Source organism: Callorhinus ursinus, unplaced genomic scaffold (genome assembly GCF_003265705.2).
Source record: "Callorhinus ursinus isolate GAN/ISIS: 27379988/994484 unplaced genomic scaffold, GSC_fseal_2.0 scaffold34, whole genome shotgun sequence".
Classification (NCBI taxonomy): domain Eukaryota; kingdom Metazoa; phylum Chordata; class Mammalia; order Carnivora; family Otariidae; genus Callorhinus; species Callorhinus ursinus.
In genome coordinates this window covers 673,166-699,956 of record NW_027397096.1, presented here as the reverse complement: position 1 = coordinate 699,956, position 26,791 = coordinate 673,166, and the positions used below count along the sequence as shown (strand labels likewise).

At 41.1% G+C, this 26,791-nt stretch overlaps 3 protein-coding genes and 2 non-coding genes across 15 annotated transcripts in view; 1 reads left to right on the top strand and 4 right to left on the bottom strand.

The window, feature by feature from the left end:
• SMG6 (SMG6 nonsense mediated mRNA decay factor) overlaps nt 1–1,555 on the bottom strand; it is a 228,902-nt gene extending 227,347 nt beyond the window's left edge. For 3 of the 6 annotated variants that reach the window (XM_025851094.2, XM_073879264.1, XM_025851096.2), the window contains exon 1: nt 1,350–1,555. In XM_025851094.2, the coding sequence (XP_025706879.1) occupies nt 1,350–1,437 (88 nt within the window). In that variant the 5' untranslated portion in view covers nt 1,438–1,555. Of the gene's footprint in view, nt 1–1,093; nt 1,215–1,349 lie in introns of those variants that run through there. The other 3 variants (XM_025851093.2, XM_073879265.1, XM_025851092.2) reach the window with 3 other exon arrangements.
• Nucleotides 36–18,727, top strand: SRR (serine racemase). Of its 6 annotated transcripts, XM_073879277.1 has the most exons (10): nt 1,608–1,713; nt 6,495–6,679; nt 11,279–11,368; nt 11,885–12,056; nt 13,548–13,674; nt 13,865–13,968; nt 15,484–15,603; nt 15,728–15,802; nt 16,299–16,508; nt 16,839–18,727. In XM_073879277.1, the coding sequence occupies exons 3-10, from the start codon at nt 11,349–11,351 to the stop codon at nt 17,052–17,054; spliced, it is 1,044 nt and encodes a 347-aa protein (XP_073735378.1). In that variant the 5' UTR covers nt 1,608–1,713; nt 6,495–6,679; nt 11,279–11,348; the 3' UTR covers nt 17,055–18,727. The 6 variants fall into 6 exon arrangements, with proteins under 6 accessions (XP_073735379.1, XP_073735378.1, XP_025707006.1 ...); XM_025851221.2 differs by lacking the exon at nt 11,279–11,368; XM_025851224.2 differs by lacking the exon at nt 11,279–11,368 and having other exon boundaries at nt 1,640–1,713; nt 6,574–6,679.
• TSR1 (TSR1 ribosome maturation factor) lies at nt 15,843–26,375 on the bottom strand. The gene is made up of 15 exons (XM_025851220.2): nt 26,223–26,375; nt 25,937–26,040; nt 25,407–25,626; nt 25,156–25,290; nt 24,336–24,760; nt 23,378–23,537; nt 22,782–22,936; nt 22,153–22,349; nt 21,171–21,333; nt 20,716–20,826; nt 19,854–19,986; nt 18,432–18,548; nt 17,878–18,018; nt 17,699–17,773; nt 15,843–17,571 (listed from the first exon to the last, which is right to left on the bottom strand). The coding sequence occupies exons 1-15, from the start codon at nt 26,317–26,319 to the stop codon at nt 17,393–17,395; spliced, it is 2,412 nt and encodes an 803-aa protein (XP_025707005.1). The 5' UTR covers nt 26,320–26,375; the 3' UTR covers nt 15,843–17,392.
• On the bottom strand, nt 19,623–19,717 carry LOC112808500 (small nucleolar RNA SNORD91 family). Its single transcript, XR_003204371.1, has one exon. It is a non-coding gene; the product is annotated as a small nucleolar RNA SNORD91 family (small nucleolar RNA).
• On the bottom strand, nt 20,476–20,567 carry LOC112808502 (small nucleolar RNA SNORD91 family). The gene has a single exon (XR_003204373.1). It is a non-coding gene; the product is annotated as a small nucleolar RNA SNORD91 family (small nucleolar RNA).
• Nucleotides 26,376–26,791: the final 416 nt, after the last annotated feature.

Genomic DNA, 26,791 nt, shown 5'->3' with positions numbered 1-26,791 from the left:
AAAGTTCCATAAAGGAGCTTTCTCTGGAGGATGATGAAAGTATTGTGACATGCTCTCAAAATACCGAGGACTGCAGTACTTAAAAATAAGGGTACAGGATTTTCGAAACTCCTCTCCAGGCTCCCTAAACCTACTGAATCACAGATAAGCAAGTATCAATTTTTTTATGTTACCTTTACCTATTAAGGGACGAGACTACTACAAATTGCCACTAAACTTGTCAATGGGAAACTGACCGCAATTAGTGAGATTATAGAGTACTCAAAAGAGAATGCTTTATAAACTCCTAGTATTGTTCTATAAACACCAATACAAACAAGCCCATAACAGGAATAAATAATAAACTCCAGCATTTAACCCACAGGTGTAACAAAACAGAAAGAAGCAAAAACACAAAACCCCTGCTTCAGTATTTTCAAAAGCTTAAAAAACCATTTCTTCAAGTGCAAATAAAGGTAAAGTAGCTTACCTCCAGAATAACTCTCAGGAGCCTTTTAACTTAGGTTAGAGGTGGGGAGAAGGAATGAGAAAAGCTACTACTACTCAGAGCAGAGGGAGAAAACACCCTGAATAATCCCATTCAAATGACCAACGAAAACCAATTTCACAGACTTTGGCCACAAGCCTGCAGAAGCACAACTACCATTCTACACAACTCCACCACCTAACAAAGAAGAGATGAGATACTAGAATCTTCCTTGGAGCTTTCCTGGTGTGGATGGAGAATTTAATTTACAAGATGAGCATTCTCTCTGATAAAAACTGCTCCCACATATGCCAAAGGCAAACCAGAGTAGAGTCAGCTTTCTACCGGAGGTCCTGGATCCCTCTGGTGGCGCAGCCTTCAGAACCCTGCCTTGGGGGGAAAAGTTCAGCAAGGAAGTCCCAAGCTGTTCAATCTTTCTCCTCGATTTCCCCAGTTCCTTCTCTCCAACTCTAAAGAGATGACAGGGAAGGCATGCGGATGATTCCTCTGGAAACGATACATCCCGGGGCCTCCCCTAGACCCCAACACCCGCTTCTCGCCGCGTCTCCTGACGACTGGGAATCCACAAACTGCTCTGAGAAGGCTGGGGCCATGGGGAACAGTCACCTTCGCGGTGAGAAAGGGGGCGGAGGCAGGAACTCGGGTCGGGCTCTCCCGAAGGGGGCCGGGGCTGGCCGAGCCCGATTCCACACTGGCCCTCCGGCTGGTGAGGCAGCCAGGGGACCGCCCTCGGCCCCCGCCCCCACTGCTGGGGGAAGGGGCGGGGGCTCAGAAGCACCGCGGACTGAGCAGGGAGGAGGCAGAGGAGGAGAGGGAGGCGGGGCGGGCAGGCCCGGCCCAGGAGCTGGGCGGCGCGACTCACCTCTGCTCCCGGCCTGCGGAGCCAGAGCAGCCAGGATCCCTCGCAGCTCCGACGCTGAGATCCGGACACGCTCCAACCCCTCCGCCATCTTCGCGGCTGCTGCTACAGCTGCAGCCACTCCGCCACCGCCGCGCGCAGCCAGGAAACCACGACCGACGGGCGGCGCGCGCGCTTACCCACCTCCCACCCGTGTCCCCGCCCCCTCCCGCCTTCCTCCCCTAACGACGGTGGCCGCACTGGGAGGAAAATCTCTGAACGCAAATTCCGCGGCTCCAGAGAGCTGGGGAGGCGGGCACTGCGCGTGCGCAGAGGTGTGGTCGGGAAGGTGAGCTGAGGCTGGAGTTGGGAACGCGGCGCCTGTGAGGTGAGGAGAGGCCAGGCCAAGGCAGGCCAGGCGACGCGGGCGTTTGCCGCGGTGGCTGCTGTTGCTGCTGTGGTGGCCATCGAGGACACTGGTGCTGGTCTGGGGCTCGGGCTGACGGAGACACCGCACAATCCGGCCGTCTCCAGTCATCTTAGGCCAGGGTCTCCCACCACAGGCCCGGACTAGCGCCCCAGGCTTTTACTTGAGGACCTTAAAGGTCTTGTAAGAGCAGTTATTATCCGTCTCCCCCTCCCCCCCCCCGCCTTTTTTTTTTTAGATGAGGAAACTGAATCCTAGAGAAGCGTAGCAAATTGCCCAGGGTGACACAGTGGATAAGTATCAGAGTATCAGTCTTTTCCTTTGTGGCGCACTACATCCCCAAGACCCCTGACTTTCCCCACCCCACGACTTTTCTTTAAAAAAAAAAAAATACAGTAAAGTTGGCTCTTGCTGAGGGAACGTTGTGTGGAAGTAAATCAAGAGGTATTGTAAGTCGATTTGGGAAGTTCTGTATCATTGTGGATTCTTGAAAAAATTACTTGACTTCCTTGCATCTGTGGTGGTTGTTTTGTTTTTTACATCTTTAAAATGTAACTGGATCAGAAGACTGGTACTTCAACTTCTTGTTTCTGAGCCCCTGTTCAGAACTTTGTGAAACTCCCTCTCCCAAGGCTGCTTCCCTCCACCTGTTGCTCCTTACCAATCCCATACAGTCTATTGGACCTCTACACCATCAAAGAATAGTTACCAATAATTTTCCTTAGACTGGGTCTAAAAGATTTGAACAATCTCTGACAGAACTCGTTCAGTCCCTATTATGTGACACACATTTTGCCACCAGAAGGCTAAGCAGATGCATAAAGTCAATAGATATGTGAAAAGATTCAGTGTTTCAAAAGAAGGAGATCAATTTGAGTGGTCAGAGCAAATGGCAATCTTTAAAACATACGAATGAAATAGGAAGAAATATTGAAAACTATAATTCTCTTTTAAATTTATTTGAAAGAGAGCAGGAGTGGGGGGAGGGGCAGAGGGAGAAGCAGACTCCCCGCTGACCAGGGAGCTGGATGAGGGGCTGGATGCCAGGACCTTGGGATCATGACCTGAGCCAAAGGCAGATGCTCAACTGACTGAGCCACCCAGGCAGCCCAAAACTAATATGTTTTAACTTTGAAGTTAGGACATTACATCAATTTTTTTTTCAAAAGATGGAAAAATAATCTGAACAAAATTCTTAGAAAAACATGATTGCCAAATTAATGCAACAGTCTCTGTACTACAGATGAGATATGTCAAAAGTTTAACCAGCTCAAGAGAATTTACCAGAACTCAGAGGTGAAAATATAATATAAAACTATGAGAGACAAGAAAAGAAGACATGGAGAATGGATCCAGAAAACTAATAATAAAATACAAGTTCCAGAAGGTGATAACAGAACTGACTGAGGAGAAGCAGGAATCAAAGACATAATAAAAGAAAATTTACTAAGTTGATGGGAAAATTTAAATTTAAGACTTAAATTTAGCCCTCAGATTTAAAGGTTCATGAAATGACCAGGTAAAAATAAATGAACAGGGCGCCTAGGTGGCTCAGTTGGTTAAGCAACTGCCTTCGGCTCAGGTCATGATCCTGGAGTCCCTGGATCGAGTCCCACATCGGGCTCCCTGCTCAGCGGGCAGTCTGCTTCTCCCTCTGACCCTCTTTCCCTCTCATGCTCTCTGTCTCTCATTCTCTCTCTCAAATAAGTGAATAAAATCTTTAAATAAATAAATAAATGGACAATCCTATTTAGACCTGTATTACAATGAAAGCTTCTGAGTTTAAAGAATTAAAATGTGTTTGACATGAAACAGTCAAGATATATAATTAAAAAAAATTTAAAGCCACTAGCAGAATATATACAGTATGATACTATCTGAGTGCAGCCGAAAACCATTTATTGTTTATGTAAGTTTCTATATAAATACATCCAAAAAAGGTGTGCAAGAAAACATACTAAACTTTTTAAAGTGGTTATCTTTGTAGAAGAGAATAGATTTAAGGGTTAGAGAGTGGAAGGTCTTTATATTTCCGTAATGGTTTAAATTCTTACAGTAGGAATTTGGTCACATATGGGTAATCCAAAAAATAACAAGTTTGTATAGTGGAGAAGGGAAGAATTCAAATTCTTTTTTTTTTTTAAGATTTTATTTATTCATTTGAGAAAGAGTGAAAGCACAAGCAGGGAATGGTGGCATGAGGAAAGGGAAAAGCAGACTCCCCGCTGAGCAGGGAGCCCGATGCAGGGCTGGATCCCAGGATCCTGGGATCATGACCCAAGCTCAAGGCAGACACTCAGCCTGTCTGAGCCACCCAGGTGCCCTGGAAGGAATTCAGTTTCTAAAAACAAAAACTGTACAGGTCATGTTTGCTGAGCAGAGAGTAGTAAAACTAGAAATGAATAATCAAAAATTAAGCAAAATCTTGCTACTTGGAAATTTTTTTAAACAAATTTTATTTTTTTAAAAGATTTTATTTATTTGAGAGCACAAGATGGGGGAGGATCAGAGAGAGAAGCAGACTTCCTGCTCAGTTGCTTAACCAACTGAGCCACCCAGATGCCCTAAACATAAATTTTAAATAACTCATAGGTCAAAAAGTAAACAAAGCTAAGATTGTGGGTTTTTTAAAAATTAAAATTTGGGGGGGTCGCCTGGGTGGCTCAGTCGTTGGGCATCTGCCTTCAGCTTGGGTCGTGGTCCCGGGGTCCTGGGATCGAGCCCCATGTCCAGCTCCCTGCTCAGCGGGGAGCCTGCTTCTCCCTCTCCCACTCCCCCTGCTTGTGTTCCCTCTCTCGCCGTCTCTCTCTCTGTCAAATAAATAAATAAAATCTTTAAAAAAAATTAAAATTGGGGCTCTTGGGTGGCTAAGTCAGTTGGGCATCTGCCTTCGGCTCAGGTGATGATCCCAGGGTCCTGGGATCGGGCCCCGCATCAGGCTCTGCTCAGTGGGGAGTCTGCTCTCCCTCTGACCCTCCCCCCTCTCGTGGTCTCTCAACTAAATAATATTTTTTTAAAAAATTAAAATCAATGAAAATATTGCATAGCAAAACCTATGGTATATCATTAAAGCAATACTCAGGAAAATTAATAGCCTGAGTGCTTATATTATTAATTTTAAAAGAAAGCGATCCAGTAACAGCACTTCTGGGTATTTACCCCCAAAATACAAAAACACTAATTCAAAGGGGATACATGCACCTCTGTGTTTATTGCACCAGTATTTACAATAGCCAAATTATGGAAGCAGCCCAAGTGTCCATCAACAGATGAATGGATACAGAAGATGTGGTATAGATATACAATAGAATATTATTCAGCCATAAAAAAGAATGAAATTTTGCTATTTGCAATAACAGGAATGGAGCTAAAGAGTATAAGGCTAAATGAAATAAGTCTATTTGAGAAGACAAGTAACATACGATATCACTTGTGGAATTTAAGAAACAAACGAAAAAGACAAACCAAGAAAAAGACTCTTAACTATAGAGAACTGATGGTTACCAGAGGGGAAGTTGGTGGGGGATGGGTGAAATAGGTGAAGGGGACTAAAGAGTATACTTATCCTGATGAGCACTGAGTAATGTATAGAACTGTTGAATCACTATATTGTATACCCAAAACTAATATAACACTGTATGTAAACTATACTGGAATTAAAATTAAAAACTTAATTAAAAATAAATAAAATTTAAAATTAAAAAAAACTTAAAAGTTTTTAAAGAATTAAAATTAATAATGGGACACCTGGGTGGCTCAGTTGGTTAAACATCCAACTCTTGGTTTCAGCTAGGGTCATGATCTTGCAGTGGTGGGATTGAGCCCTGCATCAGGCTCCTTGATCAGTGCAGAGTCTGCTTCAGATTCTTTCTGCCTCTCCCCCTGCCCTTTCCCCGATTGCATGTGTTGTCTCTAAAATGAATAAATAAAATATTTTTTAAAAATGAAAATTAAGAATTATTAAACAAGAGAGAAAATAGAAGAAATAAAGATAAAATCAAATTAATAAAAGAAAAAGAATAGCACTTAATAAATTGAAGAGCTCATTTTTCAGAAATAGACATTAAAAATAGACACATTTCTGGCAAAGAAAAAAAGAACATCCTCTTAGATGTCTCATAAGTAATTCAAACTTATGAAATCTCTGATTTTCCCTTAAAATACTTGTTTGTACACCAGCCATATCTCAATAAATTATGCCATCATCTAAGTCAAAACCCACCTCCCTCACTCCCCACATTTAATCCAATATCAGAATATGTGCCTTCTATCTCTGTAGTGGACAGCTATGGTATTTATTACCTCAACATTCTCATCTTTTCTCTCGAAAACTGCCCCCCTCACCCATTCTCACTCAGAAGTACCTTTTCTTTTTCTTTCCTTTTTTTCTTCTCACTTGTGTTTGCTATTTTTCCCTCAGGTACAGAGATTTGAGGCAATCATACGATTTGGTTCACCCTTTCATCAACAAGTCCTTTCTCATTTTATCTTTTTTTTCCTTCATTCCAGTTATTCATGTTCCTTCCCTCCCTTCTTAGGTAGCCACTCTAATTGTGTTTAATATATGTCTTTGGATATACATGTATCTTTGAATAATATACTATATCATTTTATGTATGTGTTTTAAGTGTACATAATTGATACTGTGTTATAGAAATCATTGTTTCTTTTTCATGTTTCTGTAAATACTTCTGACTGTTGCATATGTCAAATGATCTCACACCCTTGGCCACTGGTCCTAGGCCAAGATGTGCCAATCAGAATCCTTATCCAGAATTTTTGAACTGAAACTAAGAAAAAAATCCCTTTCCGGTGTGGAAGCCATTAAATGTAAAACAGGAGCTGTCAGCAGCCAAATGTCCTGCCATGTGGAACCAGCTGGTCTGCAATGAAAAAGAATGAAGCCAACATGCAGAAAACAGCAGAGGTGAGAAATAATGAGAAAGTCCTGGAAAAAATCTCAAGTCTCTGGTTCCAGTTGTTCCTGAAGTTTCATATTCCTGCCCTTCCCATGGTTCAACTCTTCCTGGATTCCCTGAACCAGTAAATCTTATTACCTCCATCTTGTGCCTAAGCCAGTTCATATTGGGATTCTGTAACTTGCAACCAAGAGGCCTAATTATAATCTCGAAAATGTATCTCTTTGTGTGTGTGTGTGTGTGTGTGTGTGTGTGTGTGTGGTTTTTTCCTTAATTGTGGTAAAGTCTACATGAAATATTCCATTGTAACCATTTTTAAGTGTACAGTTCAGTAGTGTTAAGTGCATTGACATTGTTGTGCAACCAATCTCCAGAACTCTTTTTATCTTGGAAAACTGAAACTATACAACTACCCACCCCCCCACCCCCAGCTTCTGGCAACCACCATTTTAGTTTCTGTCTATGAATCTGACTACTCTAGGTACCTCACATAAGTGTAATCATTACAGTATTTATTTCTTTGTGACTGGCTTATTTCACTTAGCATAATATCCCTAAGATTCATCCATGTAGCCTATCAGAATTTCCTTCCTTTTTAAGGCTGAATGATATTCCATTGTATGTATATACCACATTTTGTTTACTCATTGGGTTGCTCCCACCTTTTGGCTATTATGAATAATGCTGCTGTTAACATAGGTGTACAGATATGTCTTTGAAACACTTTTTGAATTCTTTTGGGTATATTCCCAGAAGTGGAATTGCTGGATCATATGGTAATTCTATGTTTAATTCTTTGAGGAACTACCATATTGTTCATAGCAGCTGTGCCATTTTGTATTTCCACCAAGAGTACACAAAAAGTCCAATGTCTCCACATCCTGACCAACACTTGTTTGCTTAATAGTAGTCATTCTAGTAGGTGTAAGGTGGTATCTCACTGTGGTTTTCATTTGAATTTCCCTAATGATTAGTGATGTTGAGCATCTTTTCATGTGCTTGTGTCCATTTGTTATCTTCTTTAGGGAAATATCCATTCAAGTCCTTTGCCCATTTTTAAATCAAATTTGTTTTTCCAAAATGTATCTTGATTATTTTTTCTGCTCTCACTTTCACCATCCAAGCACCTGTGGATTTTCATGTAGACAATACTTCTTAAATGGACTCCCTGATTCCAATGTTATTTCTTTCCTTTTCATTCAGCATAATGTGGCCAGAGTGATTTTCTGAAAATACAAATTCTAACATGTCACATAACCTGCTCAGAATTGTCCAATGGCATTCCATTGCTCTTCAGAAAAAAAAAAAATCCATGAGTCCTGGTCCCTTATGATGTAGACCCTGCCAATTTCACTCTCCTTCTCTCTTATCATACTCCCCTTTGATCACTGTTTTCAGATACGCTGGCCTTGTAGTTTCTGGAATATGCCATGTTCCTTTCCTCCGTAAAGCCTTCACACATACTCCCTCCACCTGAAACACTTTTCCATCTACTCCCCCCATTTACCTTATGGGTCATAACTTAAATTTCACTTCTCCACAAAGGACCTTCCTTAACCTCCTTCCTTGATCTAAATATCCTCCCATTATAGAAACTTAACACACTTCCTTGATATCACCTATCAATATTTGTAAATATGTATTTATTTTTGGATTATTTATTACACATCTCTCCACTAGATTATAAGCTTTAAGAGCAGAGACAAGTCTATTTTTCTAATACTACATCCCAGGATCAAATCATACCTGATATAAAGAGGTGCTCAATATTTGTTAACTGAATAAATGAATACCAAAGATAGGAAGAATGCTTAGAAATATTAATGTGTTCAACTTTATACTAATACATTTGAAATTTTAAATTAGATGATTTCCCCAAAAAGTTAAATATAAATTACCAAAATTAATTCAGGTGGAAGTGGCAAATCTAGATAAACCAATTAACTGTGAAGTCACTGAAAAAGTTACCAGAGGTAAAATTACAAGGTAAAGACAAATCATCTTTATTTGTAGATAGTGTGATTGTTTGGAGAGTGAACTATAAAACTATTAGATCTAACAAGTTAATCTACTTAAGTATCCTATTGCATGCTAAATATACAAAAATTATTAATTTTCATATACATCATCAGTAAGCAATTTAAATACCAATTAAAAATACCTTATCTTGGGATGCCTGAGTGGCTCAGTCGGTTGAACGGCTGCCTTTGGCTCAGGTCCTGATCCCAGTGTCCTAGGATCGAGTCCTGCATTGGGCTCCTTGCTCAGCGGGGAGCCTGCTTCTTCCTCTGCCCCTCCCCCTGCTTTTGCACTCTTTCTCTCTGACAAATAAAATCTTTTAAAAAGCAACAAAAATATTTTGTACTTAGGCATAAATTTAATTAGATCTACACAGGACTTACAGAATGAAAACCTTATTGAGAAACCTAAAACAAAAAGACTTTACTAAATTGAAAGACATGGAAAGATACCCATGTTCATGGATGGGAAGGCTCAGTATTTTTAAATGTCAATTATGCTGCCAGTTCATTTGTGTATCAAACTGGCAGCCTTGATAAAGTATTTTGAAAGTTCACTTCAAAGGATTGATGTATGAGAAAAGCCAATACATTTTATTTTTTATTTTTTATTTTTATTTTTTTAAGATTTTATTTATTTAAGAGAGTGAGAGAGAGCATGAGAGGGGAGAGGGTCAGGGGGAAAAGCAGACTCCCCGCTGAGAAGGAAGCCCGATGCGGGACTCGATCCCGGGACTCCGGGATCATGACCTGAGCCGAAGGCAGTTGCCCAACCACTGAACCACCCAGGCGCCCCAAAGCCAATACATTTTAGAGTATTCGTGACAATGTATTAATACAGTGAACAAATGGAGAAGGAATTGGCAGTCTGACTAGTGGAACAAAATATAAAGTCCAGAAAGGTCCCAAGCGTTAACAGAAATATAATTTTTTAATAAAGTCTTTTTTTTTAAGATTTTATTTATTTATTTGAGAGAGAGAGAGAGAGCACATGAGACGGGGGAGGGTCGGAGGGAGAAGCAGACTGCCTGCTGAGCAGGGAGCCTGATGCGGGACTCGATCCTAAGACTCCAGGATCATGACCTGAGCCGAAGGCAGTCGCTTAACCAACTGAGCCACCCAGGCGCCCGAAATTTAAATTTTTTTTTAAATCAGCTCAGTGTTGTTTTTTTTAAAGATTTTATTTATTTGACAGAGAGAGACAGCCAGAGAGGGAACACAAGCAGGGGGAACGGAAATTTAATTTTTGATAAACATAGCATTTCAGGAAAAAATAGATGATTTGGTCAAAAGTGGTATGTTAAAGATTCACAAAAGAGTGTGGCCAATATACAGGAAAAAGATGTTTAATCACTAGTAAAGAAATATGTATTCAAACTACTAGATATTTCATTAAATTGACAGATCAAAAATGATACAGCAGGGTGAAGGGAAAAAGGGCATTCCTCAGAAACTGCTGTTGGGAGTGTAAATTGATAAAATCTACAACTCCTCTGGAAGTCAGTTTGGCAGTGGGTATCAAATGTCTTAGAAGTGTGCATACTTTTTTTTTTTAAGATTTTATTTATTTATTCATGAGAGACAGAGGGAGAGAGAGAGAGAGAAGCAGAGGGAGAAGCAGGCTCCCAAGGAGCAGGGAGCCCGATGTGGGACTCGATCCCAGGACTCTGGGATCATGACCTGAGCCGAAGGCAGATGCTTAACCACCTGAGTCACCCAGGCGCCCAGAAGTGTGCATACTTTTTGATGCAGAATACCCTTTGGCAGAAGCTACCCACAAAGATCTTGCAACATATCTGTTCATTACATTATTATAGACAAAAAATTGTAGGAAAAAAAGAATCTAAATGTTCAAGTTAATGTAAAAAATTTTTTAAAACTATGGTATTTTTGTTAAAAGAAGTAGCCATTTAAAATTTGTGTATCTATTGATAAGCAAAGATTCATATTCATAATACTGTCTGAGAAAAAGCAAGTTACCAAATGTGTCAAAAAAGTTTTGTCTGTAAATGTATGTGGGCCTGGAAAGATAAGTCCTAGAACTTAGCAATTGTTTTGGGGGAGGAAACATCAAGTCGTTTTTTTAATTGAACACGCACTGCTTTTGTTTGTTCATAAAGAAGAATAAAGGGAAACTTCATGTTTAAATGCTATATTAAAAATAGTGAAAAACAGGGGCATCTGGATGGCTCAGTCGTTAAGTGTCTGCCTTCGGCTGGGGTCATGATCCTAGGATCAAGCCCCACATCGGGCTCCCTGCTCTGTGGGGAAGCCTGCTTCTCCCTCTTCTACTCCCCCTGCTTGTGTTCCCTCTCTTGCTATGTCTCTCTCTGTCAAATAAATAAATAAAATCTTTAAAAAAAATAGTGAAAAACAGAAGCGTAAGTTATTGAAAATTATAATTATAGAAACTGAAGAAATTGAGCCAATTGGAATAGGAATAAACAAAATTATCTATGATTTTAACTGTCATATAATGTATGTATATTGAAGAAACAGGAGACAGAAAATGAACATAACTGATTAGGATGATAGGATTGTAAGCAATTTTTCCCCTTGTTAAATTTTTTAAATAAAAATTTATAACAGATTTTGAACCCAGTTCATTCAAGCTTCACAACAATGATGAAAAAGTAGAGACCAGTGACAGTGCCAAGAGATGGATGGTATGGGTGAGGGGTAAGCTTTAAGCCTTCCATAATCACCAATTATTTCCTATAAAGCTTAACCAGAAAAAAAACAACAGCCTTATATTTACTAAGAAACACAGCTTCAAGACAAGTTCCCTTTTATACAGAGATTCTGGAGCCTCAGTACTAGAGACCATTCCATTAACACCACAGACGCCAGGTGTATTTTTCTGTGCTGTACATTTTCTTCCCCCACCCTTTTTTTTTTTTTTGGAAATTTTTAAAGAGCAATTTAAGTTTCACAGCAAGATTGATGAGTAGTTGAAGAGACCTCCCATATAACCCATACCCCCACAAAAGCAGAGCCTCCCCCATTATCAACATCCCCCACCAGAACGGGATTGTTACAATTGAACCTGCATTATGCATCATTACCAAAGTCCATGGTTTACATTATTGTTCACTTTTGTACATTCTATGGGTCTGTTAGCCATTTTCAAAATCTTTTCATTAAACATATTGTCTCAGGCTTTGCTCTGACCCCTTTTTTATTCCTGGGTTTCAGAACCATGTGTGCTCAGTACTGCATCTCCTTTGCTGATGTTGAAAAAGCTCATGTCAACATCCAAGATTTTATTCACCTCACACCAGTGCTAACAAGTTTCATTTTGAATCAAGTAACAGGGCGCAATCTTTTCTTCAAATGTGAACTCTTCCAAAAAACTGGATCTTTTAAGGTAATAATGCCTTTTGATAATGTATCATGTATCTTTTCAAACCTCTTTCCTATACACATTTATTTGATCCTCCTGACCACCCAGTGAGGTAGGTAGAACTATTTTTATAGCTGAAGAAAGGGTTGTAGAAATTTTCCTTTGGTCAAGTGCTGGTTACTTAACATTGTGGTGTTGATAAGCCACTTATAATTTCAAAATTTCTTATAATTGGGGTGATGATATAATTTACTGTCCAAACTAGAACATGTTTGAGAATGAAAGGGGCAACTTGTGGTTAAACCGAGACAATAGACATTGGCCTCTGTTATCGCAAGGCAACATGGGCAAGTGTGATCACTCTGTATACAACCAAGTTTAGGCATTCACTTTGTGTCAACTTGCTCTTCATTGATACCTTATTATGAATATAAAAGATCTAAATCTAGCTAAGCCCTCATACAATAAGATCTTTTTCTATGAAATATGTCAGAAAAGCATACAACTCTTGATTTTGGGGTTGTGAGTTCAAGCCCCACGTTGGGTGTAGAGATTACTTACATAAATTTTTAAAAACTTAAAAAGATAAAAGACTTCTGTATTGATTCACTGCAGTAATTTCTGTTAGTTGAGTTTTAGGATCCTTTCAGGTAAAAATCTGAAAGTTGAATTTAACACTATGCCTGATAGGTATTTGTACCCGCTAAGTCGTAGTTTTAAGACTGCGTTTCCCCACCCATTAATGAGCACTTTATGAGTGTTTATGTTAAACACTATATTCTCTTTTGCCCTTTGCTTCTGCCATGGTTTATTTTTCATTCATTACACATCAAATACTTATTAACTATACTAGGCGTACACACATGTATATACATACACAGTAGGTCTTGTACTATTATTCACACTTGCGGGGTAAGACAAGCTAATCAACAACCAGGTTAATGACAAGTAACTTGAAAGATACAAATAAAATGCCATGGAATGAAATGCCTAATTTTGCATGGGAGATGAAGGAAGTTGAACCCAGTGATGTTTGATCCAAATTTTATAGGTTGAGTACTTTTAGCCAGATCAGGGTGAAGGAAAAGAACTATATGTAGGTACAGGGGTGTGACCTAACCTGTAGGAGGGGAACTAAGCAATTTAGGATGGCTACAACAGTGACAGAAGCAGTAAGTATGTTTTAGAAAGACTGCAACTTGTAAGGAATTTGTACTTACAAAATAGGCATCAATAAAAAGATAACATTTTTAAAAGGTCACTTTCATAATCTAGTGGAAATATTAGAGAATGATCCTTGGGGCAGGATCAGTTGAGGTTTGGTAACATCCAAGTTGAGAAATGAGGCTTCACCAAGGTAGTGGCAAAGACATGAGATATTTCAGAGGTACAATCAATAAGATTTCGTGATAGAATGGATGTGCGGTGTTAGGAAGAGAAAATCTAGGAAAGCTCCTTGGTGTTTTGAAAAGAAACTTTTTAATCAAATACATGGTTTCACCATCCCTTTTCCAGATTCGTGGTGCCCTTAATGCAATCAAAGGCTTGACTCCTGCCACCTCAGAAGAGAAGCCCAAAGCTGTGGTTACTCACAGCAGTGGAAACCATGGCCAGGCTCTCGCCTATGCTGCCAAATTGGAAGGTACTTGACTAACTTCTCAGGGTACTGGGTAGGATCATCAGAGAAGAGTGGAAAAGTATTCTTACTCAGTGAGATTGGTGATTACTGTGAGGTTATTTCCAGGTTCTTATCTCATTAAAGCAAATTGAACAGAAGTTTCTATCCTCAATTCTTCTGATTTGTACTAACTAAACGTGTTTCTCCCCCCCAGGGATTCCTGCTTATATTGTGGTGCCCCGAACAGCTCCCAATTGTAAAAAATTGGCAATACAAGCCTATGGAGCCGCCATAGTGTACAGTGAACAGAGTGATGAGGTAAGGAGGAGAGCAGTGTTCAGCGTCACCTTAACAACTTCACCATCAAATGAAACTTCTCTTCCTAGCCTACCAGCTGTTCCTTCTATCTCCTGTTTCCTCTTCACCTTTCAATGTTAGCATACCCAACCTTTTGTGTACCTATACTCACTCGGATGAGATCATTAATCTCAGTTTAAAATATCACCTATACTCTGGGGTGCCTGGGTGGCTCAGTCAGTTGGGTAACCAACTCTTGGTTTCGGCTCAGGTCATGGTCTCAGGGTCATGGGAATGAGCCCTGTGTGGGGCTCTGCACTTAGCAGGGAGTCTGCCTCTCTCTCCCTCTGCCCCTCCCCCTGGCTCTTGCTCTCTCAAATAAAATCTTTAAAAAATATATGAAAAAAAATATCACCTGTACTCTTAACTCCAGTCCTGACCTTTGCCCTTAACCCAGACTTATATTGTCCAATGACTACCTAATAATCCCTCTTGGACTGTCTTAATAGGCGTCTCAAACTTACATGTCTAAAATCAAACTCCTGATCTTCCTCCCCAGTGCTGCTCCTCTTCCAGTCTTCCCCATCTCAGTAAATGGCAACTTTTATCCTTCTAGTTGCTCAAAATAAATGAAGTCATCTTTGAGAACTCTCTCACACCCTGCATCCAAATCTTAGTCCTACTTTCAAATCATTTCTATTATCCAGAGCACCTGGCTGGCTCAGTTGGAAGAGTATGCGACTCTTGATCTCAGGGTCATGATTTCAAGCCCCATGTTGGATGTAGATAACTTAAAAATAAATAAACTTAAAAACAAATATCGTTTCTATTATCCAACTACTTCTAACAGCCTTTGTCATCAATGCCCTAATTCAAATGAACATCAGTTTTCACCTAGATACAGTAGCCTAAGTGGTCTCTCTCCTTCCACCCTTGCCCAACTAGTCTGTTTTCTAACAAACAACCACAACTATCCATTTAATAAGTTAAAACTTGTCTCGTCAGCTGAAAATCCTCTAATCCCATGTGGTAACCAAAATTCTTGCAATCATTTAAGGCCTGGATGAATTGGCCCATTTCAATCTTTCTGACATCATCTCCCATTATTACTGTCCCACCAAACATTCCACACCAACCACACTAACTTAGCCTTTTCTCAGAAAAGCCAAGCACTGCTACTTTGTGGTCTTTGCACTTGCTATTTTTCTCCCCCTGGAATATTCTGGAGATCCACAGCACTTGTTCAAACCTATTAAAATGTCACATTACCAAAGGCCCTTCCTGAACACCCTCTATAAAACACTTATTCTCCATAGCATTTAGACATACCATATATTCACTTATATGCCACCCATCCCCATCGTATTAGAACATAACTCCACTGAGTACAGGGACTAGTTTGTTCACTGTTATATCCCCAGTGCCCAAAAAGTCTGAAAAAAGAAAGATGGCTAATAAAGTGTTAAATGACTAAATCTACCTTGTTGGGAACTCTTAAATACAAAACAAGCATGTTAGTTTAATGTACTCTTTCAGTCCAGAGAAAATGTTACAAGAAGAATTATGGAAGAAACAGAAGGCATCATGGTACATCCCAACCAGGAACCTGCAGTGATAGCTGGGCAAGGGACAATTGCCATGGAAGTACTAAACCAGGTTAGAGCTGTTAATTCTTGTTTAGCCACCGGTAAAGCTGCTGTTTGGCTGTACAATTATTTTATGTATATATAAAACTGGTTATTAATAGACCTATTTATACTTTATATTCTTTTCACTAAAGGTACCCTTGGTAGATGCGCTGGTGGTACCTGTAGGAGGAGGAGGAATGGTTGCTGGAATAGCAATTACAGTTAAGGTAAAAAAAAAAAAAAAATAGCTTCTGGAGAACTCCCCACTTCAGACATAGAGAATTTTATTTTACATCATAGTACATTGCGGATACTTGGCTCAACATTCCCAATTGCTGTTCCTTCCCATCAACCTTTGGCACTTGAAATGGAAGCCTCTTCTCTGCCTCACTACCCTGTTCTTAATCTGTAACAACTTTATAGGGCAAAAGCAGTTACAATGAGTGGCATCCTCAGAGTCCTTTCTCTGAATTCCACCTCAACAACCCACTATCCAAGTCAGGGGCTACTCCTTTCCCTAGTTACCAGTAGAACCAGATGTGATCTAAGCAACTAAAGGCTAGTATTAGGCATATATTTTAAAATGCTTGGTCTATTTTTATTACATCAATCAAGGGAAAGGCTCTTGAACAGAAATGAGTTACCTATATTGCCTATTTTACTACAGGTATGCAGGCAAAATGCTGTGGCTGGTTTTAAAATGTCTAATATTCCTCTTCTCAGGCTCTGAGACCTACTGTGAAGGTATATGCTGCTGAACCCCTGAATGCAGATGACTGCTACCAGTCCAAGCTGAAAGGGGAACTGACTCCTAATCCCTGTGCTCCAGAAACCATAGCAGATGGTGTCAAATCCAGCATTGGCTTAAACACCTGGCCTATTATAAGGGACCTTGTTGATGATGTCTTCACGGTCACAGAGGATGAAATTAAGGTGAGGCTCTGATAGGAAAGGAAAATACGAAAGAATGGAGCAACTTCTTGGGCAAGAGAGTCATCTGTTGAGTAGCAACTTACTCCCTGGGGACCTAACTACGTGACTTCATGACGTGGGATGGTGCCCCAGATGTATTAAGACAACTCTCTCAACAGTAGAAGCAGAGTTAGAATGGGAAAAAAGCCCTGCCTTTCATTGGCGAGCATATACATATGGCCAGGAAGAAAAGACCAGACTGGGTATATAACCCCATCTGGCCTTTAATTGTAAATAGGCTCTTTCCCCTTTTCCCATTTCACTAATTCTTACTGTCTTCCATACCAACAGTATGCAACCCAGCTGGTGTGGGAGAGGATGAAACTGCTTATTGAACCTACAGCTGGTGTTGGAGTCGCTGCTGTGCTGTCTCAGCATTTTCAAACAGTTTCCCCAGAAGTAAAGAACATTTGTATTGTGCTCAGTGGTGGAAATGTAGACCTAACCTCTCTAACTTGGGTGAAGCAGGCTGAAAGGCCAGCTCCTTATCAATCTGTTTCTGTTTAGTTTATGCGAAAGAGATGGCATTCAGTATCTCTAAACACTTGGAAATTTTGTTTCCTGGTTACTTTAACTTCTATATTCCTCTCTTAAACAGCTTTCAAATTCCTAGTGGAGAGTGGATGTTTCAGTAATAGTTGTTTTTTCTTTTTTAACTAAGTAGCAAGAGAAAAACATCCATAGTTTACTGAGATACCTTGTCAAGGCCAAGAAAAGCCTTTTGCAAAAAGGCAGTAGACCTCTAGGCTAAAGTAGAAAACACAAACTTTGCCTAATTACAACCTGTAGGCTCCCATCCCTAGAGTGTTTCCTAGTAACAATGAGACAGAATCCCAATGAATCCATTACTCCATGTCCACTTCAGGCACTGCTAAAGAAATCTCACTTTTCATCCATGGTACTGGTTCTGGTACACATGGATCATAAGTCCATTTGGGGAAAACTCGTTTATAGAGGTTCATCAGGACTGTGTCCTGAGATTTTAGCTTCCCATCAAAACTGCACTTCATGTGGCCATGAGTACCTAGAAAGAAAACAGCAAGTTAGTCAAATTAAAATAGAGTATTTTAAAGCAGTAGTCTGCTAACCCAAGAGTCATTTAGTAGCACTGGGAAAACCTGGGCAAGGCACCAAATCCCATGTTTTCTTACCCAAAGGCTCCTTGATGTGTCCCCTGCGGCCCCACTTTGTTCTCAGTTCCACTGGTTTAAACCACAACACATCCTCTTAGAATGAAACACATAGAAGACCAAGATGAAACATATGCCCACAAAACGTAAACCCAACCCTCACCCCACAAAGGCAATCTGATCCCATCCTTCACACCTACCTCTGTTGAAGAACATGTAACGCACTACTGCCATCTTAGTAAGAATTTTGAAAGGATGACCACTCAAAACAACTCTTTTGATGACCATTCTGTCCGGATCCACTGACAGGAGAGAGCCTGTGGCAATGAGGCTGTGCATTCCTAAGGAGCAAAAGCAGAGCAGCAGGCATGTAAGCCAAGGCCTTCCATTTGTTGCTCCAGTTCGTTTAAAGACCTAAACAAACTCTTAGAGAAACTGTAAAGTAGGGATATGTTATGCTGCCCTCCTGAATCAATGGCAAAGATGATTAAAGGAAATTCCCACTAAGCCTGGCCCCAGAACCTATCCTAAATATAATTGTCTGAGCAGCATCCACCAATTAGCTATGCTTTGTAAGCAAGATAAAATCCCATTTGTCATCCTTACCTCAGACCATCGTGAGGCTGAGACTGGGATGTTTCAAAAACTATCATTACCTTCTTCATACCAAATGGCTCTTAAATCTAAACACAGAAAATAGTTTTAAACTTATAAAGGACCTGCAGACCTGTTCACCTCAGTGAACTTAACTTACCATTGCTATTCTGTTTGAAAAGCAGCACAGATGCAGGTGGAAACGTGATTGGGCCATATATTGTCACCACCAAGGCCACATCAGCAGTCAGGAATCTCTGAAACTTATGTTTATCCGCTACCATAATAGGGGTTAAAAAAGAAAAATGAAAACGTTTTTCAGAAACCATAGGTAATCTAGAAACCTGTGAAAAGCTGTATCACTGTAACTCTTAAACCGAAGACAACTTATGCTTCTTTACCAGGCTAGTTCTCAAAATATGTTCCTACCTCAATACAACTGAAAGATACAACTCAGTTCTTCAGAGTGATTTTTCAACTGGAGGCAGAATTTTGGAGCTTGGACTATATTTAGGGTTTGAAAAAATTCTCCAGATGATTGATACTTATCACCCCTACACCTCATTTGAGAAACAATGCTTTACAGAGAATATCTCCACTAAATCAACAGCTCTTAGTTTTGGGAAAGGATTGGCAGACATTTTCTATAAAGGGCCAGATAGTAAATATTTCAGGCCTATGGCCATACAGTCTCTATTTCAACTACTACTCAATTGTGCCACTAGAGCAGAAAAATAGCCACAGATAATACGTAAGAAAAAAACCCCACAACTGTGTTCCAACAAAATTTTATTTAACAAAACCAAGAGGTGGGGCAGATTTGGCCTAAGGGCCATACTTTGCTGATCTCTGATCCTGAGGCCTACCTAAGCTTCTGCTTTAATCTTCAATGAAACCCTCCCCCCTTCTTAATACTAAAGTTATAGGGAAATAAAATATTTTAAGGGAAAGAGAGGTTTATCACTCATTTAGATAGCATGGCTAGTAAGAACAAAAATTATCCAGAGCATCCATTAATACTGCCTTCATCATCTTCCGCCAGCCATTGCTGAGAGCTGAATGTGTACAGGTGATGTTCAGAAGCCTCCAAGTTAGTGCAAAGTATATTTCCACTCCTAATGTGTAGGAGTATAATCATTTTACCATAAAAAAGTGTCCCTGGTCACCACTCTTCAACATCTAATCTCAACATCTCAGATGCCAGCCACATTACCTCTCTTACCCAACTGTGGGCCACCCTTAGCCTTCACCCACACTGCCACTGACCATCCGATGCCAAGGGTTCTACACTTTGACACCATTTTATAGAGCCCCTGACTCCTATTCAAAACCACTTTGCAACAAATACTCATGGCAGAAAAGCCTCAGCACCACACAGAGGTTGCATCACTGGGATGCTTCAGACAGGTTCAGACATTGTGAATAAAAGCATCATTGGCTCCTAGACCAGAGTACTGAAAATATCCCTAACCCAGAAACCTAGAGTTTGAAATTGTGTATTCCACACACCCCCACTACAAATCATAGTCCCCCAGGAGACATTAAGATGGACAAGAACCCAGAAGCTTCCCCACTGCTTTACCTGCAGTGTGCTGAGAGAATAAAGGTGAGGCTCGGAAGCGCCTGAACCCACAGTGGAAGATCAGCTCCTCTTTGGCTTTCACAGGTTCAGTGTTGCCAGAGTGCCGGCTCACCACCATATTCAGTACTGACATCTGGGGACCACATAAGTAAAAGAGACCTTCATATATAAAATAGAGCAGCCTTAATTGAAAGAAGGTGAACCAAACTAGCAGGTTCAGATTCCCTTTAATACTTTCTTATGGAGAAGTATAGCTGACAAAACGAGATTCACCTTTTACATTTACTGACAACTGAAATTCAAGTCAAACATAGGCTGGTTTTCAGAGCCTTTCACGTATCCTTCTATACAAGCTAACCTTCCGGTGTCTAACATTGCAAAAGCTCAACATCTGCCACAAAATCAGTGCCTTCAAGTCACTCACTCAGCACATGCCTCAAAACCATACTCATTCAAGACCCTTCCCTCCTCAACTCTCAAACTGACCAAAGGCCAGAGCTCTCACATCCATGCCCACACACGACTGCTGGCCACCAAGATAAAAAAAGAGATCTACGTCATGGCATAACCCCACCCCATTTAAGGCTGCCAACCCTTGGTTAAAATCTTATCTGATGAACATACTTAGAGAAGTCTCAGAACACAGAGACTGCATCACTGAGATGCTTCAGACAGGTTCAGACACGTTGGGTAACACCATCATTGACTTCTCTATCATATTCTTTTGATTCCTAATCCTAAAGCAGATTTTTCCGATCCCAATGAGGAAAATGTCAGCCACATAAAATTTTAGACTGTCATACAATACAAAACTGATTGGAAAGTTTCATAACTCTCCATTTCCCACAAGACACTAACTCACCTTCTGTTCATGAGGTAGTAAAGAAAATGCAATCAAGGGTGCTCCTTGTTTAAAGTACTCATACACTGAGACAGGGACTTTAGAGACATGAAGTGTGACATACCAGCCAACCTGCCAGAAGAAAACAGAAAATAATCATGCAGTTACCCTTGAGGTCTCAATAATGATGAAGCATTTCTCCAAATATGTTAAAAGTTTTTCAGACTACTCTAAAGCCTACCCTCACCCTTCAAAACTGCCTTTCACAGATGCCTCAATACATGGATTAAACTTTTTCAGTTACCATCTGAAATCTCTTTGTTCTCAATATCACTCTTACCAGTGACTCACTGACTCCTTTAATGCAGCTATGGGCAGCACAAACCTAAGGTACTCATGCCAAGAGAAGGAGTAAAGGACAGGGCACCTTGGCAAACAGAAGCACATTATAAGGATGGACAAAGGAAGGCAGATACCTCAGCTCCTTCAACATCTTTTTCCTCAATTTCTTTAAAAATGCGTTTCCTAGTATTAGTAAAGTTCTGAAACTGAAAGATCCGAGCATAATCTTGAGGAAGGTTTTCCTTAGGATCCCATGGAGATGTCCGGAAGCTCTTGAGGCCTCTGTATTTCTGAAATCTAGATAGAGGAGATTTTAATAAACCTTTACACTATCTCTCAAGATAACCTAACAGCCTAAAACCATATTTCAAAACAGCTTCTAAACAGGGGTGCGTGGGTGGCACAGCTGGTTAAGCGTCTGACTCTTGGTTTTGACTCTGGGTCAGAATCACAGGGTCCTGGGATCGAGCCCCGTGTCAGGCTGTGCGTTCAGCATGGAGTCTGCTTGGGATTCTCTCTCTCCCTCTGCCCCTCCTGCTCATACTGTCCCTCTCTCTCTAAAATAAATAAAATCTTTAAACAAAACAAAAAACAAAAAAACCAGCTTCTAACGAGTATTTTCAGAACCAAGCCCCAGTCCCTCACTGACAAAGTCCTTACAATGGCTCCTTCAGGGAGCAGCTCTTTAATCTGGCAAACAAGGTCCTTGATAAAAGTCTTACCTCCCTAATATCCACCATAAACCCTCTGGCTTTAGTCACTCGCCTCCAGAACAGACAATGATCACCTACTCTTCATGCGTTTATTCTTGCCCAAACTCCCCCAAATCTACAAATGTTTTATAGTTTTAGTATTAGCTCCTATAGGAAGCATTTGCTGATTCATCTTAGTATTTCTCTTTCATTACAGTACTGTAACACTGTCAGTTTTTACCATACAGTCTAGAACTTGATTATATATTACTGTTTCCTGTATGTGCGTCTTACTTTCCCATATAAAATGTTAGCCCTTCAGGAGCAAGGACGATGTGTTTTCTTCTTTTGCATCACACTGACATAGTTCTGAGCCACATAAATTTGAAATAAAAACATACTGACTTTAGACTTGCTGACTAACCGAATTCTTGCAGCCACATCACGGGGGGTATCTACTTCATCCGGAAACATCTCTTGCAGTCTTTCTTGTTTATATTTCTCCAACATTTTTTCCTCAGCCTCATCATCCACATTCTCATCATCCAGATCATCATGCACAGACTCTCCCATAGTCATAGTTTCATATTCCTCCTCCTCTTCCTTTTCACTGCCCTCATCCTATAGAATAAAGATTATAGTTTCACACCTGTCTCTACCTTACAGGCCACTGAACTAGAAATAAAATAATTTTGGAGCGCCTGGGTGGCTCAGTCAGTTAAGCATCTGCCTTTGGCTCAGGTCATAATCCTGGAGTCCCTGGATCGAGCCCCACATTGGGCTCCCTGCTCAGCAGGGAGTCTGCTTCTCCCTCTTCCCCTTACCCCATTCGTGCTATAATAAGTAAATAAAATCTTAAAAAAATAAATAAAATAATTTTACTAGACACCCAGTCCAAACCAACATCAATTCTAATACAGATTGAGACAAAGTCTCATTTCTGGCAGTTACAAGTCATTCCTAGGAAACCGATCACACACACACCTCCAGGATTGCACTTTGCCTTGCATATGGGGCTGTACACAGAAGTGGCCCAAGGATCCATTTCTTTACCTGAGATTCCTCTTCAATAAAATCCTCATGTTCCATATCATCATATTCATCTTCCCCACCACTTTCACCATCCTCATCCAAAATCCATTCAGCTTGGTAATTGGATGTCCCTTTGGGAACCTTCTTTACCACCTTGGAACTTTTCTTCAAGAAGTCTGTAAAAGCCCAAACAAGTTAAGCTAAATTATATACCTCCTTTCCACTACTACTCTGGGTATTCTCAGCTAGGCAAGATACTAGATAGTGCTACCAACACCAGAAAGTCTAACAGACACTATGAGAAGAGACTACTTTCAAATTTAATTCAGCTGCCTCAGAAAAAAAAGAGAGAAAAACAACTAGCAATACTACACAGATAAATAACTTAGCAAGAAATCAAAGTTATCTGTTTGCTAGGAAACAATAACACAAGTAATTTTGAAAAATGGAGCAACGCTGTGTCCAATGTTTGCTTGACATAAACATACAGACTTTAGAGCTAAGAAGAGAAAAACTGACCTCCAAATAACATCCTCATCCCACTCTACCCTGTCAGCGCTAGAGAAAATCCACAATTCCAGGCCAGACGAATTACAAACAAGTTTGCCAATACCAACCATTAGCCTCACTCAGCTCCTCCTCTGTGGGCCAGGTTTGTTCCCCTTCCATTGGATCTGGGATAACCTCTGTTTGCAAAGATTCTTGTTTATCAGGGTCTGCTTTCATTAGGACCTTAAGGTCTTCCTCCATATCAGCTACAGCATCCGGAGCACAAATCTGAAAACCAAAATAGTTGACAGCAGTCAAACGTTACCCAAAAATCTACCAAATCCAACACAGTAACCAGAAAGATCCAAAAATAACATAGTTCTCAAGTAAAAGAATGAAACAATAAAATGGAAAGCCAAAACTTGTCAAATGTTTCAAACGTTCAATTTCCTAGCATTTTAAGACTATACCTCTGCTTGCTTTTGAGGCCTTTCATAATCTGGTCTCACTCCTATCTATTTATTACATACCTTACTTCCATCAAGCTGATTTCTTCAGAGTTCAAAGAAACCCTCTGATCTATCACTGTGCCTAAGTTCATGCTGTCTATCTTCTTTGATACTGTTTCATCTCTCTTCAACTCACAAATCACATTCATCCCTCTCAACACCTGACTCAAGTCTGATTTCTATGAAGCTCCTAGTCTACTTTCTCAACTTCCATAGCAGGTCTATACCTTAACCACACTTTTTCAATCTTTATTTCACAGCTGTTTGCCATTTTTTCTGACCTAATTAAGTTGTCCAAGGAGAAAGACCACATCTTGTGTGTCTTCTATAAACTCAAAGCCAATTGCTGTGCAAGGCACCTGTAAGTGCTGGATAAAGATGTAATATGTCAACATGTTCATAGTTGACAATTGCCTTACTTCAAACTGGCAGTCACCTCCAAAGACTAATATAGTTGTCTAGGAGTTCAGACTACCTTCTCTGACATTAGTTCACATCCTACACCAGCTTACACATGAATCTACAATACACAGTCTTAAAAAAAAAAGTACACAATCTTTAAGAACATCAGTATTACCTCCATTGCCATGCCTGGGTCCTTTTGGGATTTGATCACTCTGGGATTTAAAGGGAAAGGGTCCATAGGGGCATCTATCTGTTTCATCTGGAAATCACCCTGTCCGACGATATGCAGCAAGCTATTTACATTCATAGTCTGCCCACGAACATAGCCTGAGATTTTCAAGGTGCCCACCAAGTTATTTTCTTCACTTGGCACAAAGTCAGCTGCATGAGCAAACAGGTAGGCCCGTCGATCTCGAAAGGCAAGATGCCGTTGCTTTTGGTTAGCCAACTGCCTGAGCAGCATCTCTGCCTCCTGTTGAGTGTCTAATAGGAGAAGTTTGTCATCAGGAAAACGCTTCTCTACTGCTTTACTTAGCTTCTTTCTGGCATCTATTTGTTTCCTTGGTGGGAGGCCAGAAACACCCTGGACAGCTAGTGCTGTGAACAAGAGAGAAAAAGCTTTGTTACCTGTTGCTTTACTACATGTAACTTCCCCCTGTAGTTCACAGACAAGCTAACAGTTCAGTTGTGAGCCCAGAAATCACTAAGAAACACAACACTCAACTACCCTAAAAATTTTTATAGTGAAACTAAAGTTCATGTTCTTCTTCCTCTGGGCAAAGGGCATTCCAGAAATAAAAAGGGACCTTGATAGATAATTGCTAAATGATGGACCAAATTTAGGCCATTCCGGTACAACCCACCATCAGCCAAATACAATCCACCTGTTATATTACTGTATCGTGTCGGACATAATGCCTGGCAAATTAGGGGTGCATAATAAATGCTAATTCATTTCCCTCCTTTGCCTCTAATACTCCCAAGTCACTTACTATAGGTGGGAAGGCCCTGAGCAAAGAGGCAGGAAAGGCAGTAATCCCCAGTGCTGTCCCAGCCTTCTAGTGGGTCAAGGAGGAAAACGATGGTATCCGCGACTTTGGCCATGTCTAACACAGTGTGCAGATCCCCTAGACATACAAAACAAAGTTAGCAGGAAGCAGTATTTGGCATCAGCACATTATACCATAAGAATATTACCACTACTCAAAACATAACAATAGAAAATACTGTTGTATGCTCTAACCTGGCCTTGCAGATGTGAAAAACCACCGATGTTTCAAGCGGGGGCATAACAGCATAAAGCTATGGGTGCTTCCCCATTCATTCACGTGTACTGTTCCGGTGTCCTTATCCTGAAGCAACCGAAAGGCCTCTGGCAGGGAAATCCTTTCATGCAGGGGCACCACCAGTACCTGATGAAGAGGACCATCCTTGCTGCCCAGCTGTCTCTTCTCTGCCAGAACCTAACAGACCGAATCGATGTTTCAGTACTTCGTTTCACTATTGCCTTTCCCACAGTATGGATGCCCCTTCCTCACCCCCCACTCCCCACTCCCAGCCCACCGCATTTTTCTTGTAAAAGGAAGCATGTATGCCTGGAGAGTGGGCCGGAACTCGGACCAAGGCAAACAATGTCGTAGCATGACCCTAGATCTGCACGCCTGACGTGTGACATCCCCAACCCCTTCCCAGGGTCACATTTTTTAGTTCGAGGCATTATCCACCTAGAACAGTTGTGAAGCCACACCAATCCCCAATCCCTGCTCCTCTCACCGCCTCCTTCTTCTGCTTTCGGAGTTGGTTGGCGCGATGCCTCTGGTCTACTCTGCTGAGCTCTTTTCTCACCTTCTTGCTTAGGATTTTCAGTGCTAGACGACCTAGAGAAGATCAGTAAGGGATCTTGTGCAAGGTACCAGAGGGTCAAGAAAGGGGACCCTCTCGGCCCACCTTAGAGCCTCTGTGCGGGGTCCAGGCCGGAGGAAGGAGCTCAGTCTGGACAAAAAGGAAAGCAGTTAATATGGACTAAACAGCCCTTCTTCCTCCAACCCTATCCTCTCACCCTTGCCATCCCGCTGCGCGGATCCCCGACCCCGATGGCGCCCGCCTTTATGAGCTTTATTCTGCTGCTTCAGCGGGCCAGAACGGTGAGCCGCCATGCCGCCGCTCACGTGTACCCAGTCAGCACCAGTTCCGGGCCGGACTTAGCGCTTCCGGTTCCCTCTGAGCTGCCCACCCCGTGGCGGGGCGGGGCTCACCGTTTCCCCTCGCGAGAGTTTTCCCAACCAACCTCAGAGAGTGAGACACTTCTGTCCCTGCAAAAGTGCCGAGTAAACTTTTCCCACGCGGCGGTCTGGGGCTGGGGACCTTGAAAAATCGGATGTAGATTCGAGGTTTGGGCTCTAGGTCCTGAAGGGCTTTTTGCTACCCGTATTTTCATTTTTTTGCGCTATCAAGTTGTATCAGGAAGCTGTTGAAGTTTCTCCATTCGTGCGAAAGAGGGCTAAGCCCCACCTCTCATCTAGATTTGTGCACGTAACTCCTCAGTTTGCAGCAGCAGGGGTTACCATCTTGAGCAACCCTTTGTTTCTCTTGTGGGGCCGCTCAAGTCTACAAGACAAATCGCGTGAA